Source organism: Meriones unguiculatus, chromosome 7 (genome assembly GCF_030254825.1).
Source record: "Meriones unguiculatus strain TT.TT164.6M chromosome 7, Bangor_MerUng_6.1, whole genome shotgun sequence".
Taxonomy (NCBI): Eukaryota; Metazoa; Chordata; class Mammalia; order Rodentia; family Muridae; genus Meriones; species Meriones unguiculatus.
In genome coordinates, this window is record NC_083355.1 from 87,448,877 (window position 1) to 87,466,066 (window position 17,190).

Consider the following 17,190-nt stretch of genomic DNA (forward strand, 5'->3'; position numbering starts at 1 on the left):
CAATGCTGGTGGCGTGCCCAGAGCACTGGGTGCCAGACGGAACTGAGATTCTGCAGAGCGGAGGGCAGGGCTCACACAGCAAATGTGCACTCTCCTTCTCCCCCGGGGCCTCCCTCCTGGTTTAACTGTTTGTATTTCTCACCTCCTCTCCTCTCTCCTCTCTGCCTTTTCCTCCCCAGGACGTGGAAAAATGCCCAGCTAGGAGAAGCTATGATCAAAAGTCTGGAAGCGCAGGGCCTACAGCTGGCCAAGGAGAAACAGGAATATTTAGGTTGGTGACAGGGGTGAGCTAGAACCTGGAGTTTTCTGATGTGGCATGTGGGGACCTGAGTGACAGCCAGGGAGGGACCTGGTGGAAGTGGTATGGGGGAGGGGTGTCTCCCTGGGACTCTGAAGGACACTTGGCACCATAAAGCTTTATGTTGTGATAAATGGCCTTTTGACCAGGGAGCTAGAGGCAGGAAAGACTAGGCCAGGACCATGGCTTTAGTCCTGTCATCTACTTACCTGTTGTGCGGATGTGTCTGCTACTCAGTCTCTATATGCCTCAGTTTCTCCTCCTTAAAGAAGAGACCAAAATGACCTCAGGTGTTAGAGGTGGGTGGATATCAGCTTAAAGGGAAATCCCTGGTTACGTATATGTGTCAGGTCTTGAGTTGATGGATCTAGAAATAGAAAAAAGTATTTTCCTGCTTGAGCCCCAGGTCCTGCATCTAGCCTCTCCTTTCCTCACACTTTGAACCTAGCTTCAAGGATCCAGGCCCCAGGCCCGAGCTGTCCACTAAATGCGCTCTGGTTGGGAGAGAAGATGGGTTGATCCCCTTCCCGGGAGCTTGCTGGGACATCTGAGGCCCTGGCTCCTCTCTGCCTGCTCTAGGCACCTCTCCCTTGCCAGGAATATGGCCACCCCCATTAACCAGGCACTAGTTCTGGTAGTAGGAGATTGTAGAGAATAAAGGCTGAGAAGACCCACCTCAGCCGCCATGCTCAAGTCCTCTGTGGATCTATGAGTGCACAAAACAGGGAAGGTGACCTAAAAGGCAGCTGCGGCCAGTGAGACAGTGTCGGTTCAGCAGAGCAGGACCCAGCCCTCTGGCTAGGAGTGCAGACCTCATCCCTGGAAGATGGCACAGGAGACAGAGGCCACCTAAGGCGACTGCCCCCAGGACCCCTGAGCTGTCTTCAGTGAGTGTGTGCTTCCTTTGGCAGACAAGTTGATGGAGGAGACAGAAGAACTGTGCCTTCAGAGGGAGCAGAGAGAGGTAAGCACAGAGGGTGGCCGCAGAGAAAAACTCTGCTCCCCAACCCCCACGGCTGCATTTGGGGTGATGCTGGTGTGTGTGTGTGTGTGTGTGTGTGTGCGCACGTGCGCACCCGAGAAAGAGAGAGAGAATCCAGAAACTTGCCTGAGAGACTTCAGAAGGGATGGAGCCATGAGGCCACTGAAAGACAGTGTTTACATCTTGCTGTAGCGTCTTGGTGGGAAGCATAGTTCTGTGAACCCTCAGGAAAAGAATGAGCGAGCAGGTCTCAGAGATAAAGCCTTTTTAAGCGTTTCATAAGTGACTTGCTGAGACCCTCAGGAGCTTGCAACGTCCTCAGTTATCCGTGATGGGGGGTTTCTGGTACGTAAGAGTGACAAGGTTTGAGGACCTCAGAGATTTCTTTACACAGTTGGCATCAACCATATGAGCCCTGTGGAGGCTCAGCAGAGGCTGAAAGCAGCCTGAAGGCCAAGGGGACTCTTGTTTCATCTGAGCCTTTGACGTCAGCCTCATTCCCACATCTGAGGGGCAGGGCAGGTGGTAGGCCGAGGGAAGCCTGGAGCCAGACTGCTTGTGGTTGTATTGGACCTTAGCCCTTCTAACTGGATGATCCCTGACAAGTTACTGAACCTCTCTGAAGGTCAATGTTCTCACCCAAAACTCAAGGAAAATAATAAACTTACCCTTTTAGGAATGTTATAAAGATTAAGCAAGACGTTACGTCAAAAGCATTTGGCATGCTGTGTGTGCAAGGTGATCTTAGTGCCTAGCTATTTCTCTCAGCATTATGCTCATTATTGGCCACACCTACATGGGTGAGGCCTGGGCATCAAAAAGTGAGGCTCAGAGGAGACCAACCCAATCCACCTCCTTTAGCCTCGTCACCTTTCATTGTCCTCTCTCAGGCCAGCCACTGGGCTGAGGCCATCAGCTGTACCTCAGTGTCCGGCTGCGGCTTGTCTCAGGAACTCAGCTCCTTCCCCACCACCCCTCAAGAAACACATGTCCCCCTCAGACCCCAAACCCTCCAAGTCCTGACCACAGCACCCAGGCTTACACCCTCAGGCTTCCCATGAGAGACAATATTCATGGAAGGAGTCGCGGCTGAGATGACGTGATCCCTGCAGCTTTACCTTACAGCTTCATCTCAAACCACTAGGGCAATCTGCTTCTGTTCTTCCAAAGTTTTGCCTCCTGTGCTCGTTTAGTCTTCCGGTTAGACTGCAGCAGTTCTCAGCCTGTGGATAGCAGATGTCCTGCATGTCAGATCTTTACATTTTAATTCACAACAGTAGCACCATTACAGTTATGAAGCAGCAACGAAATAGTTTCACGGTTGGGGGGGGCGTCACCACAACACGAAGAACTGTATTAAAGGGTCACAGCATCAGGAAGGCGGAGAACCACTGCTTCAGAGTCTTTTCATTGATTACAAATAAAAGAAAAAAAAAGATCGAAGATTTTAATTTGGAGACGGGAGGTTGAAGTTGGGGTGGGTTTAGCATCTTTGAAAAGCATTTCATGTGCATGAGCGTTTCGCCTAAGTGCATGTCTGTGCACCGCATGTGTGCCTGGTGCCCAGGCAGATGGGGGCGTAGGACCCTCCAGACTAGCCTCACCTTAGTGCAGTGCCTCTTTCCCCCCAAAGTTTGAGCCCTAAAGCCTCCACACTCATGTCTAGATCCCATTAGAATTTGGGCCTTTTTCTCCATAGCATCCTTGTGCGTTTGGAAGCGAGACCCGCTGTATTGTCGGAAACCATAAGGACAGATGATCTGGGAGGCCCAGCATGGGCTGGAGTGGGAGACACAGCCCCCAATGGGGAGAGGAGACTTAGCCAACAGAGGTTGAATCTGGGGCAGCAATTGGCCCGAGGAAAATTTAGACACATTATCTAGGTCTTAGCTTGGAAATTAGGGCAGCAGAGACCCAGGGCACACGGGCCTCGGTTAATGCCGCGGCACTGAAGTGGGACTCTGGCAGCTACAGGGCGCGAGGAAGGGGCAGGCCCAGCTGTTGATGAGGCGGACACTGCTTGGAGCAGGCGGCGGGAAGGGAACTACAGCGGGTTCAAGCTCCCCATCAGTGATGCGTTGAGAAGCAGAGCCCAGACTCTGCAGGCACGACCAGACTGAGTCACTGTGACTGAGTCTCAGGGTTTCTCTCCCTTAGTTTGCTCACCCATAGGGTATGTGTATTGTCCCCATGCCTTCCCCATCCTAGTCTAGACCAGAAATGGGTGGAGGGTTTGGGGGCCACATAGAAAGATTACTGTATCCCAGAGACGGGATGGTTCTTATAATGATGTGTGAGGTTTTGGGGGGACAGCCTGACCAATAGGGAGCCTCAGAATCTGCAGCCAGTGCCCTGGCTGGCTGATGGTGTGGATGCCATTGGATTCCTCTGGAGTTCAGGTTCTTTCTTCATAATACCTGATACAAGTAACAGCTGCCTCGCCTTTTTCTGGGTTGCTGAGAGGCGAAATGGACTAGACTTCTAGTCTAGGAACTACAGTGTGTGATGGTGTAGCCATGACATTTTCCATGTGTCAGAAAGAGCGTGTGACTCTGAGGGCATGAGCTTTGCTGCTTGGGCATCTCTGCTAGGGCTGTTGGGCTTAGCACATTCCCTGTATCTTGGCAAATGTAAAATGCCACTAATTCACCCTCTGTGACATCCCAAAGAATAGTTTCAGTGCCTTAAAAATCCGGTGTTTCATTATTCATCTCTCCCATCATTTAACCTCAGCAACCACTGAACTTTTGAGGGTCTCCAAAGTCTGCATTTCCCAGGATGTTGCGGAGCTGGAATCGTAAGCCACAGAGACTTTTCAGAGCAGAGTCTTTCACTTAGTGAGGTGTATTTAAGTGTCCAATGAGCCTTTGTATGGCTTGGACACTGGTTTCTTTTCATAGTTGGATCAGCCTCAATGTATCGGTTTTCCCACCGAAGGACCTCTGAATTGTTCCAAGTTTTGGCAATTATGAATGAAGATACTATAGATATGTTGTTGCTTTTTATTTTTTTGGTGGGGGTGGGTGGGGAGGGGTGCCTGGAGAGATGGCTCAGAGGTTAAGAACACTGACTTTTTTCAGGGATCCTGAATTCAATTCCCAGCAACCTCATGGTGGCTCATAACCATTTATAGTGAAATCTGGTGCCCTCCCCTGGTAGGCAGGCACACATGCAGGCAGATGGCTGTATAAATTAAGTTTTTTTGTGGGGATAGGTGCTGTCATTTCACTTGAATAAATAACAAGGGATGTTATATATTTTAGACTTATGACTCAATATTTCATTGGGGGGGGAAGCACTCTTGAAATCACCTCTCTGACTTGTGTTATTCAGAAAGGTATTGTTAAATCTCCAATCACTTAGTGGATTTTCTTGCTATTTTGTTAATCAGTTTCTATATAATTTCACTACTGATTAAGAACAAACATTAAAAGATTTCCAGCCTTTTAAATTTGTTAAGGTGTGTCTCTTCCTGCAAAGTCTAGCCTGTGTTGGTGAAAGATGTATGTAAGCTTGGGAATAATGTGAAATATACTATCATTGAATGGTGTGGTTTATTGATCCTAGTCAGTCTGATCTACCATGACAAAATCAGGCCAACTGGCTGAGCAATTCACTTTCCAGAATTCTGGAGACTAGAAAATTCAGGATCAAGTTGTCAGAAAGGCACGTTTTATTCTGAGGTCTCTTCCGTTGGTGTAGGCAGCTGCCGGCTCATGGTGTACTCTGCGTCCTCTCCTGTCCACACTTAGGAAGAGATGAAGAGCAAGCTCCCTGGTGTATTTGGAAGTTTCTCTCAGCAAAGACTTTAAAAAAAAACAAAACACAAACATTTGTTTATTTTATGTACATCAGTGTTTTGCCTGTATGAGGGTGTTGGATTCCTTGAAACTGGAGCTGTAGACTGAGCTGCCATGTGGGTGCTGGGAATTGAACCCCGGTCCTCTGGAAGAACAAGCAGCCAGTACTCTTAACTGCTGAGCCATCTCTCTGCACCCTGCAAAAACATCCTTTATACTTTCATAGTATGGCTTTGTTGTCTTGCTTTGGATCTTATTTGCGTGCTTGCTTTCTGAAGCAGAGTGATGTGTGATGTAAGCCTTGATCTTCCTTGTTCCCGAGTTCTGGAATCACAAGAGCACCCCATCATGCTTGGCCATTGTCCAAATGTCTTGTGTTTTGAGTCTTGTTCTGTATGTGTGTGTGTGTGTGTGTGAAATTTCCCATCTTCCTACATATTTTAGTCATCTATTTTTATATATCTTTTTTTCCATTAAAGTCTTTAGCCTATAACCCACAGTTAGTTTTATTTTGTTGTTGTTGTTTTTAATTCCTGGTCTGACAATTTTAACAGCCCTGCCATCTGACTTTGGGTTCTGATCATCTCTTCAGACTGTACATTATACCTTGCTTTGAGACAGGGTCTCTCTATGTCGCCTTGGCTGGCCTGAAGCTCACTATGCAGACCAGGCTCACAGATCTGCCTGTCTCTACCTTCTGAGGGCCAAGATTAAAAGCATGCATCACCATGCCTGGCCTGGAAGGCACTTAGTTAAGCACTTACTACATTATAAGCAGTTTGTGTGAGTAAGCTTGTGCAAGCCTCCTGGTAACTCTACAGTTAGTACTGGAACTCCCTCTCCCCTCTCTGCAATCCATCTTAAGGCTACCCACACTACAATCCCCAACTTCATCTTGCTATTTATGGGCAAACGACTCCGAGGGTGAACCTCTAGTCTCTTCTTTCTGTTGCTCCCATCCTCTAATACCCAACAGTGACTTCACATTTCCAGCCAGATGTCCAAACACGCTGAGAGCACATCTTGTCTGAGGGCTGGCTGTCTTCTCACATACCCATCTCGGGATGTCTCACCCAAGGCTCGTGCAGGTCAGGAACTTGGGAGTCGTGCTTCACCCTGTCCTCTCTCCTTTCCCCTCTTTCCCACCCTACTCCCAAGCCCAGCTGGCACCAGGCTTTGGCCCAATTAGTACTGTCACCTCCTGCCTTGGCTCCTTAAACTCCTTTCCCCCACACTGCAGCCAAACTCAGTGTTTAAGGGGAGACTAAATCCTGTCAGCGGCCAGCATTCTTCTGCTGTCAGATCTTTCGCTGCTGCGGCGGTGAAGGTGCAGGTGCATGTTGGCAATCTCAGCGCTCAGTAGGCTAAGCCCGGAAGACTGTGAACCTGAGGCCGGACTGGGGTAGGTAGCGCATTCAATGTGAGACTCCAAGCAACTGACCAACTGGCAAAATGTCCTTTGCTTCTTGTTCAGGAAAAACAAACAAAAACAAACAAACCACCACCACAAGATCCTCACCTAAGCCAGAAGTCCTGCATGGCTAGGGTGTCTCCTTTGTCAGCCTCCCTGCTTCTCTGACCCCAGCCTCTTGCCCATCATCTTTGCTCTCATGTCTCAGGTAGGCATGACTTGCTTCTTCCAGGCAAGTTTTCTGCAGGGGCTTTGTATGTACAGCTCCTTCACCTGGAGTGCTCTTTCCCCTTTCTTCCATTTATTTATTGTTTGCTTGGTGATTTCCTTCGCTGGGGGCCTAACCCAGGGCTGTGTACTTATTAGGTAAGCCACTGAGCTAAATCTCGTATCCATTTATCCATTCACCTTTGCCTTTTAGTTCAAGAATCAACTGATTGCTCTTCTTCCCACTGCCACCCAGCTTGACCTGGAACTGGGTTCCTGTCCTGCAGGACATGGATCTTGCTTTGTAGCGCTCTCTGATGTACCTGGTGGTTTTAGTGATGTTGGATTCCTGCCTTTGATCCAAAATCCTGCTCTGGGTTTCTTAGTAGCTTCACGAGACCATAGGCTCCACAAGAACAGCTTCAGATCCTCCGTGCAGAGCCCAGCAGGTGCCTGGAACATACTATGCACTTGGTAAATAGATGGAGTGTGAAGGAATAGAACTATAAGAAAAAAACATCTCCCTGAGCCATTTCCTGGAATGGCACTGAACCTGTAAATGACTTGCAAAGAATCCTCCCTGTATTAAGTCTTCCCTGTCAGGGGCCCCTGTCGCTGCATTCCTTTCACGAGTATAATTAGTTTTATTGAGGACAAGAAATCACGGTCTGTGAAGCATGGCAAACAAGATGTGTTTAGCTGGGAGGATAGGAAACTTGGGAACAGAATGTTTTTTGTTTTGTTTTGTTTTTTAAAGAAATACTTGAAGGGAAAAGGAATTAGTCTTGTTGATGGCCCAAGAAGTAGTAGATTTGGTGAGGGAACTTGGAAGGGAGGCAGATTGGGGCAGAAGTGGAAGTAGTGGAGAAGATGGCACACTTGCTTACAGCAACCTGGAATGACCAGGTGCTGGCTGCTGCCCTTGGTCCAGCTGGTCTTCTGTTTGGCTCAGTCCTGCCTTCTATCTCTGATCTTGTGGTCTGGGGATCCACAGGTCTCAGAGGCTCAGAGAGAATCCTGGAAGAAAGCATGATAAAGGCCAGCAGTGAGGCAGCTACTGAAGGGAGGGAAAATTTAAACAAGGACAAGGGTGGCTCAAGGGACTGGGAAAGGAGTAGAGCCTTGCTCTTGGGTGCCCATGAAGATTCCCACAGAATCTTCTTCCACCATTCACCAATGCTTTATAGCTGTGGCTTTCAGAGAGTGAGACCCGGAGCTGGCGGTGGGGGTGCGGTGGGGTGTGTTTTTTGTAGGTTGGTCAAAGCTGAAACAGGTTTTCTGATTTTCTACCTTGAGTGTCACTCAAGTCAAGCCTGACCACTTGTTGGTAGAAACTCATTAGGGGGTTTAAGCATCCCACGAAGACTGAACTTTTTTTAAAGTTGCTTTAGAGCCCTGGAGGGCTCTGGTTCATGGCACTCAGTCCCCTGGTCCTTCAAGGCAGCAGCAAATAGCTAGTCATTGACACAAGCAGAAACTCCTTATCACATAGGTTTGGGACCACTGACTGGAGAAGCAAGGCAAATGGCTGAGTTGTTTCCGTTGCCCTGCTGTGTTCAAAGTTACTTTCCCTTTTGGGTTCTTCGAGGCACTGCCTTGTTGGCATATTTTTTTAAAAAAAAAAACTCTTATTTACATTTCTTTTATCTTTTTCTCCCTACTCCACCCAAATCCCTTCCAATATCCCAACACCAGATAGGAGAGAGAAAGGGTTAACAGGAAAAGGGGCACAGTTCTCTTTCTTAGCTGCTTCCTGCTGGTTAGGGTCGTCAGGTTCCTTGGAGACAGTCCAATGCTTGTTTCAGGAGATTTCCAACTTCCTGTCTCACAACAGCAACCAGGAGCAGGACTCTCTGGACTCTGGCATTTATTATCTCTCCAGAGTCCTCAGATTTAAAGCATCTTCAGCTGGCAAAGAGCTCCTCTCAGAGGCCACATGAGGCAGATAGGCTGCTGCTGTGGACTATCTGAATCAGTCCACATCCCACACCTGGGACCAAAACAAAACCATGTTTCTATCCACAACACTGCTGGTGCATAAGGAGCTTGAATGCTAGGCAAGGAGCGTCTCAGTTTCAGACAGGGACTGACAATTCAACAAAAGCTCTTCCAGCAAGTGAAGGAGGTGGTTGTAACCTGCAGTGCCAGGAAGCTTTCCGGGGGAGGAGGGAAGCAGGGCTGTGGGGTGGAGTCCTCTACTGAGTCCTGGATGATCACGTCTGAAACACAGAAGCCTTGGGACCCGTGAGAGCCACCCTGGGGCTCAGGTGCTCGTGGCTAGGAAGGCCTATGGGCCTCTCAACAGCTCTTGCTGACAAACACCTCCAGAGAAGGACAGGTCCAGTTTGTTGACTCTAGAGCCAGAGAGGCTGTCAACACCAGCAACACCATGAGTATTAAAGCAGAGTTTCATACTTTTTTTTTTAGGGCCTCAAGTTGTCTTCCGTTATTAGGGTATGGGGTATGTGCAATTTTAATTTTATCTATATTTTGTTTATACAAGGCACGTCAGATATAAATATAAAGGCTAGGTCACGGCTTCTGTAGCAACCCAAAGCCCTCCTAATGCCATGGCTTTTCACAGCACAAATGTGCTTTCTCACACTGCTGCTCAGGCTGGTTTGGAGCACTGTTTCATATGTCCTCATCCCTGGGGATCCAGGCTGATGGGGTCCCCTACCCATTCCAGGGGGACAGGGATCATAGCCCCTCACACACCAATGGGCTGTAGCTATGGATGTGCCCAGAAACATCAGAACACTGGGGAGCGGTCCAGGCGATGAGCACATTTAGCAAACCGAGGCAGTTTGTGCCAGCAAAGATTAGATGAGGAAGAAGTAACTCACGTGGGCAAGAAACTTAGGAGTGGGGACTGAAACCAGGCCCTTTCCTTTCTCTATTTTATTCCCTCTCTGCATCTCTTCAAAGCCAATGGCAACTTCGGCCTCCACAGGCGGTGCTGTGCCCTGTCAAGGACACCATTATACTTGAGAACAACCCCTTCCACACACACACACACCGCCAGGTAACTAGAGAGTAGTTTAGAACTGGAGAGTGAAAAGCAGCTGCAGAGACAATGTGTTCCCACAACATAAAATGTGGGAGGGACAAAGCAGCTGACACAAAAACACTGATGAGCCAGTCTTGGTGAAGCAGATTCCCTAATACCACCTGCTACTGACCCAGGGAAGATCCGGTTCCTGGCCTAGAGGCTTGCTGGGAAACATTCAGGCAGGCTCGCTTCTCTAAAGGGACTGCTCTCGCTCCCTGGCCTCCTGACACTCCAACTCCCACAGGGCTGAGGAGAGGGAAGCTGTCCACCTGACTCACGCCTTGAGATAAAGGAGGTCTTGATTCTGACTCTTGGTTTGGGGATAGCTTCTCTTCACCACCCTACTTGATGTCATTCTGTATCCTGGAAATACACACTCCATGTTTTTGCTGTTGTTGGTTTGTGTGTTTCATGCTTGAGGCATAGCCACCTCACCTTGGGGTGTTAGTTCCTAGAGCTGTCCTGAACAACAACCAGAATTAGTCCTATCTACCAGAGGACTCTTGTTGGGAGGATTTCCAACCCTGTCCTTCCTCTTGCTAACAGTTTTCAGGGGCAGGATTTATCACATTTTTGGGTTAGTTGAGGCCACATGCCCTTGATGGAATCTGGGCCCCTCAGGACTTTCCAGTTTGGCCATATGCCCCAGACTGAGCCAAATTCCAGAGGGCCCCCTAGGCTACCGAAAGGAAGAGTCATCCTCAGCCTAGGGCCTTTCATTCTCTGCCTGGGGTCTCTCATTCTCAGCCTGGGGTCTCTCATCCTCAGCCTAGGGGCTCTGTCCTTTCTGTGACTTTCCTCCTGTCTGATTCCCTTCAGGAGCTTGAGCGTCTGAACCAGGTGCTGGAGGCTGAAAAGCAGCAGTTCGAGGAGGTGGTGCAAGAGCTGAGAGTGGAGCAAGAGCAGATCAAGAGGTGACGCCGGCAGGCCCTGGGAGGGACAACAGGACGGGGCGCCCTGGCCCTGGCAGACTGATGTTCACCAGACTTGGGGAGGTTTTTACCAGGAAACCACTTATGGCCTGGTCTTCCCAATGCTCCAGGCCTTAAGTATACCCAGGAGAATATGGGGGCCTCCTCAGTGGCTCATTTCTGCTCATTGATAATGATCTCTTGCAATGGCATGAATGAGAGTGTGAGACGTGGGTGAGTACAGGCCAGCCTCCTCCAAGGAACAAGCCCCTCCTTATCCTTGTGAGAGCCACTTAACTCGGGTTGCTGGCAACAAGCTGGCCTGGCCTAGAAGTGCGGCCAGCAAAGACTCCAAACATTCTCCGTCTCCCCAGAAGCCCTTTCACGTTTTAGTTTTAATGATACACTGGGATCTCCATTATATAGGGCTCTAGTTGCCCGTTGTAAGCATTAATTGAATGATAATCTCATGAAGGTATACCCCCCGACCTAGCTGACTCAGATATAGTCTATGCAGAATCTGGGAACTATGCTGTAGTCAATGGCGTTCTGTGTCATACCACAAAGGCAAACACCTTTAGACACTGAATTAGAAGATAAGCCCCTCCCCCCCACCCCACCGCAGCTTCAGGACCTCACGCTATCTGGTTAAGTGACTCTGCCTCATTTGGCCGAGGTTTCTGGGCAGCCCTGAGCTTGCTTTCAGTATCCAGCATTGCAGAGCACCCACTATCCAAGGACCCTAACAGAAACGTGACTGTACAGAGAGGTGGGGAACAGTTCAGCGCGCTGCCATTCCAGCTCTCTGTCCCCGCAGGGAGCTAGAACTCACTGCAAGGTGCCTCAAGGGTGTGGAACAGGAGAAGAAGGAGCTGAGGCATCTCACAGAATCCTTACAGCACACGCTGGAGGTGAGGAGGCTGCTTGCCCAAAGCTGGATGGTTGGGCTCCGTATACTGGATTTTCTCATATGTTTCCCAGGGCAGGAGGATGAGCACGGAGGGGAACTCACCTGAAGGACCTTCCCTGTGCATGGTTGGGAGCTCTAGCTGGCACATAAAACCCAAAATGTGGACTGGCCAGAGCCAGAACTGAAATCTCAGCTTGCCCTTGCAACGACCAAGGCCTCAGGAAGCGTGCTTTCTGGAGGGCGGGTATTTTTATACCAGCGGCAGGATTGATTAGCGTAGGCGTTGGAGTCACCCACCACATCCTTCTGTGGTTCCCTCACTTAGCTGCTCCTGGGTGAAATTGAGCATGAGGGGAAGTCAACTTCCAGGTCACCTTCATCTGATACGAGGAACTGAGCGGGGAGGGGCAAGCAGCATGTGTCAAGGACAGAGAACAAACTTCTTAGCACAGCGTGCAAGTACAGCCCCTCACCCAGCTGTTCCTCCCCTGCTGCGTTTCCACACCGCGCCCCCCAAAGACACCCCAGCCCTTGCTCCAATCACTGAGCTCATATCCCTAAGGAAAACAAGCTTTTTGACACCCCCCCCACACACACACACACTACTGTTGCTTCTACGCATTTTCTTTTCATCTCTTCTTTGTCTGGAGAACTATTTGTCTTCAGATCAACTAAAATCTCTTCAGTCCGCCTCTCTTGGTTCTTCTAGGTGGGTATATGCTCTGCGTTCCTGTGCATTTTGTATACCTGTTACAGGATTAACTCTGGGTTATATTTCCGAAACTGCAAACATCATTTGACCACGTCTCAGCAGCATCCCAAGGTCCAGCACCTGAAGTGAGCTTAGGGCCATACACCTTAGTTGAGTCCATGAGCTGTCATGAAGGCTGCAAGGGCTTTAGTCTCCCTTGAGTGACTGGAGCCTTGGTTTGTTTTGCTTCCCCAGTCATGGGGAGTGGTTGCCACGGGTATTTTCAACCATGTAATTTCATTGTAGTGTTACGATCCCAGCTGAGAAATGCAGAGAATGTCTAAGTGTGTGTGCTCTTGCACTGATCCTTTTGGGCTTTCGCCTGAGTCCAATAAGTTTCTTTTCTCCTTGGGGAGCAAGGGCCTCAAAAGATCACGTTGCCCTTGGGCCTTGGGACCTAGCTCTGACAGGTACTGTCTCTATTGGAAGTCACATTGAGTTCCTCCTTATCTGTCTGCCTTGATGGAGGAGTAACCTGGCCATTGCTGTAAGAAAGGAGATCTTAGAACGAGACATGTGAGATGCCCTTCATGAAGGACTGAGGGAGGAGTAGATTGCTCCCTGGAATTGTAAGGAGACCAGAGCAGCCATGCTGGAGAGCTAACCCCTGTTCCTTCCTGCCTCTGTGCCAGGAACTCTCCATAGAGAAGAAGAAAACCCTAGAGATGCTGGAGGAAGATAAGAACCAGCCACAGCCGTTGACCAATCAGAGTGAGCAGCCTCCTGCCAGTGATGATCTCCATAGCAACCTCAGGCAGATCGAAGAGCGGATGCAGGAGCTTCTGGCAGAGAAGCTTCTGGCAGAGAAGCGGTGAGGCGCCTGACGGCTGGGTCCTCCAGCAGCTCAGGAGCTGTGGCTGCCCTCATGTTAGACAGCTGGATTTGAGTTCTAGCTGTCACTGAGATGAGTCACTTACTTCCTCTCTGCCTATGGCCTGGCTTTCCCAAAGCTGACTTGACCAGCCATACAGAGCATCATCAGGTCCTCCGAAAAGTGCCTGTGGCCAGCCAGCAGGTTCCCTTAGCTTCTACCCATCTCACCCATGAAGAAACTGAGCCTCACCAGGGTCGGAGGGTTTCTCTGAGGTCAGAGAAGTAGCAATCCTTGAACCTCTAGGCCTAGGGCTCCCAGCACCCCCATACCATCCCTCTCATGACCTAGCTGACTGGGCCCGGAAAGGACTCGGCCTTTCTCTAGCCATGTCTCTAGTAGGCACAACCTCCTTTGTAGGTGAGCACCTCGTAAGCAACCCTCCTCCCTACAGGATGAAGGAGAATGAGGAACGTTCACGGGCCCTTGAGGAGGAACGGGAGTTCTACTCCAGCCAGTCCCAAGCCCTGCAGAACTCGCTGCAAGAGCTGACTGCAGAGAAGCAGCAGGCCGAGCGGGAGCTCAAGGTGCAGAGCATGCCGGGTGCTTGTGCTCTGGGCCCTCCAAAGGACTGGCGACTCCTGCCCCTCCCTATACTTTATGGTTGCCCTAATCCTCTCTCCCAGTATGTCCAGACGGCCAGGCTGAGGGATGGGTTTATCCAAAGAGGTGGCAGTCTCTCTATCATGGATGGACAAGCATTGGGAATTGGGCCGAGCCGAGCCGCCTGGCTCATGGCTGAGGCATGGAAGCAAGATGTAGAAACATCCATCCATGCTTACTGAGCCCATAATGAGCAGGGGTGTTGGCTATATTTCCCCATTACTGTGATGAAGTACCTGTCAGAATCAGCCTAAGGAAGGAAGGTTCATGGTTTGAGGGGGATATGGCGGGAGTAGGATGCAGCTGGCAGCCTGTAGTCGATGTTGGTGATTACACACCTTCCCCCCTTTCCTTTTAATTCAGCCCAGGACCCCAACCAGCGGGACAGTGTCACCCACATTCAGGGTGCATCCTCCGTCCTCAGTTAAACCTCCCTGAAGGTTAACAGCCTAGAGCGTGTCTCCTAGGTGATCCTAAATCCAGGACAGTTAGCAATGAAAACCATCACAGAAGCCTTCTGGAGAGGTGGAGCCTGCGTCCCGGACTCCTCTCCCCTCTCACTTGTCCCTCCGTGTAGGCTGAGGTGAAGGTGCGCATGGACCTGGAGAGGCGACTGCGGGAGGCAGAGGCGGCCTTGCGGAGCCTGGAACAAGGCCTCAATTCCAAGATACGGAACAAGGAGAAGGAAGAGAGGATGCGGGCTGACGTGAGCCACCTGAAAAGTAAGGCCTTCCTCCAGGGCCCAGCCCTAGTCCCAGAGCTCAGCCCCACAGACCCAAACCCACTGGAGTCTGGAACAGGCCTGGCATGTGTGAGGCGGTTCTTCCTGGAGTTGCTCCTCCAGAGACCTTCCCGTAGGAGTCCCTTTGGCAATGCCTCTTTGTGGCACTTGAGCCTGGGGTGAAGGTATGGGAGGAATGCCTGGAGTTTTGTCCTCTTTTTGGAAGCTCAGAGCTCTGTTCCCAGCAGGTCATCCCTGTGATGGCTGCAGGTTGTAGTCTGAGGGCCAAACTGTGTCGCGTAAAGAACAGGCCAACACGTCTCCCACCAGACCAAACCAGTAGTACTTCTTGCCGCCAGGGTTCTTCGAGGAGTGCATCCGGAATGCAGAGCTGGAGGCCAAGATGCCAGTCATCATGAAGAACTCCGTGTACATCCATAAGGCGGCCACTCGCCGCATCAAGAGCTGCCGGTTCCACCGCCGCCGGTCCAGCACTTCCTGGAATGACTGTAAGCGCCCATGTGCCATCACGGGGTCAGATGGCACAGGCTGTTGGTGGCAAAGCAGGCAAGCAAAGGGCGAGGTTGTGAGCAAGTAGATAAGGCCGGGCAGTATGTCCTTGAATAGGCCTCCACCAGCCTTGGGCAGGAAGGACCAAGTGAAGCTTGGTAGCATGTAGGGCTGGGGTGAGGGAGGAAGTGTGGAGGGGGGTGTCTCAGCATGGGGGAATGCCACTCATGGAGCAATGGGTCCTTGTCTCCCCAGTGAAGCCATCCCAGTCCTTCATGACCTCCCAACTAGAAGCCAACAATATAGAGGAGCTGAAGGAGGTGGCCAAGCGGCTAAGCCGAGACCAGCGCTTCCGGGAATCCATCTACCACATCATGGCCACCCAGCCTGGGGCCTCTGCGCTCCCCCGGGGTGGAAAGTGATTGGGAACTCCTCCTCTGCCTCCCATCTTTCCTTGGTGGGACAGGAGGAAGGCCGGACTCCCCCTGGCTCCTCTTCATCAGAGCACCACTGGGGGAGGGGCACCCTCATTCTCAAAGGAGGTGATACCTCCCTCTGCCTCACCTGGAGCCCTGACCTCGGAGGTCAGAAGAGAGTGTTGGATCCCCTGGAACTGGAGTTATAGGTGGTTGTGAGCCACTATGTGGGCGCAGGGTGTCAGGGCTGGGTCCTCTGGAAGAGAAACAAGTGCTCTTAACCACTGAACTATCTCTTCAGACCTGAGCCCTGACCTTGGGTCTACGCTAGGTGGGATGGGTCCACACTGTGTGCTACCTGGTTGTCATGATGAGGCCTGACTGTGTGTGGTATCTGTTGATCAGGAAGAAATGATGTCTACTCCATGAGGGTAGGCAGGGCCTTGCCCACTGTCAAGGACTGAAAAGCTTCTCTGGTACCCACCATTCCCCTCTGTGACTGCTGCTCAGCCTCTGGTCACATGACACCCTTAACTTCTTCTTTACTCCTGGTCCTCCAATACATTTGTCTGGGACCCGTACTTATTCCATGTGCTTGGAGAGGGAAGAGCAGGCCCTAAGACAACCCCAGGGTCACAGCACCCCGTACCTTCTCTGCAGTATCCTACTTCCTGGGGGCTGTCCTGGCTGCCAGCCACCTAGCTTCTCCATCTATAGCATCAGCAATCCCCTAGAGGGTGCAGGAGAAGTTCGTGATCCTATTTTTGTTTTTTTTTCCCAACCCTGACTGAGAGCTCTTGACCCTCAGGCTTTCTCAAAGTACACAGCCAGACCAAGAGTGAAGGGGCCAGGCCTTTTGTATTATCCACAGTCAGGTGGAGCTATCGCTGCCTCAGGCTCTCCTGACCCTGCCGCTTTGAGATCCCCAAGATCCGGCTCCTCCCCAGCTGACTCACCTCACTGCCTCCTCTTGTTCCAGATGTGGTGCAGCAGTTAAGAGCGCTCGCCTCCCTTGCAGAGGACCCAGACTTGCTTCCCAGTGCCCACAGGGCAGCTCACAAACATCTGTAACTTCATTTGCCAGGAACCCAACACCCTCTCCCGACCCCCACAGGCACCGGGCACTCACGTGGTGCGTGTACATACAAGCAGACAAAAACATTCATACACATAAAATAAATCTTTAAAAAAAAAATAGCTTGAAAGGGGCTGGGTGCTAAGACACTGGTAGAATAAAGCCATCCGTTTTCTGTTCAGATGACGGAAGGGTTCTGAAGGAGAGACCTTTACCAAGGTCTGGGCTTCGCCATTCTCAGTCCCTTCTTAGTGGGTGTGGTCTCGGATACGGTGCTTTGGGATCAGTGCATCCGTGTGTAAATACAAAGCTCTGAATGTGTATAAACCTGCACAAACCTGAGGCTTGTCTATAAAGTATGTACGTGGAGTGGACTTTGAAATGAAGATTTGTAAAACCAAGATTCCTGGTTTTGTTTTTAAAGAACTATTAATAGCTTGCTCTCGGAGAGAATTTCAAATGCGTTTGGTTTTCCTGGTCGAACTATTAACCAGAAAGAAAAATACTGCTGTAAGAGAACACCTGCAAGAATGTACTATGTTCATCTAAGGTCTTAGATGGCCCAGGCTGGCCTTGAACTCAATGTGTGAGGGTGACCTACTTCCGCCTCTAGAGGTCTTTAAGCAAAGAAGGCAATACTCTACCAACTTAGCCACATCCCCAGTCCATTAA

At 50.4% G+C, this 17,190-nt stretch overlaps 1 protein-coding gene across 1 annotated transcript in view; it reads left to right on the top strand.

Annotated features, from left to right (window-relative positions):
- Positions 1–16,919, top strand: part of Plekhd1 (pleckstrin homology and coiled-coil domain containing D1) — a 28,068-nt gene extending 11,149 nt beyond the window's left edge. Inside the window, exons 5-13 of the mRNA XM_021633521.2 lie at positions 180–271; positions 1,210–1,262; positions 10,570–10,664; positions 11,479–11,572; positions 12,955–13,133; positions 13,588–13,720; positions 14,374–14,518; positions 14,877–15,026; positions 15,283–16,919. Of these exons, the coding sequence (XP_021489196.2) occupies positions 180–271; positions 1,210–1,262; positions 10,570–10,664; positions 11,479–11,572; positions 12,955–13,133; positions 13,588–13,720; positions 14,374–14,518; positions 14,877–15,026; positions 15,283–15,449 (1,108 nt within the window). The 3' untranslated portion in view covers positions 15,450–16,919. The remainder of the gene's footprint in view (positions 1–179; positions 272–1,209; positions 1,263–10,569; positions 10,665–11,478; positions 11,573–12,954; positions 13,134–13,587; positions 13,721–14,373; positions 14,519–14,876; positions 15,027–15,282) is intronic.
- The last annotated feature ends 271 nt before the right edge of the window (positions 16,920–17,190 follow it).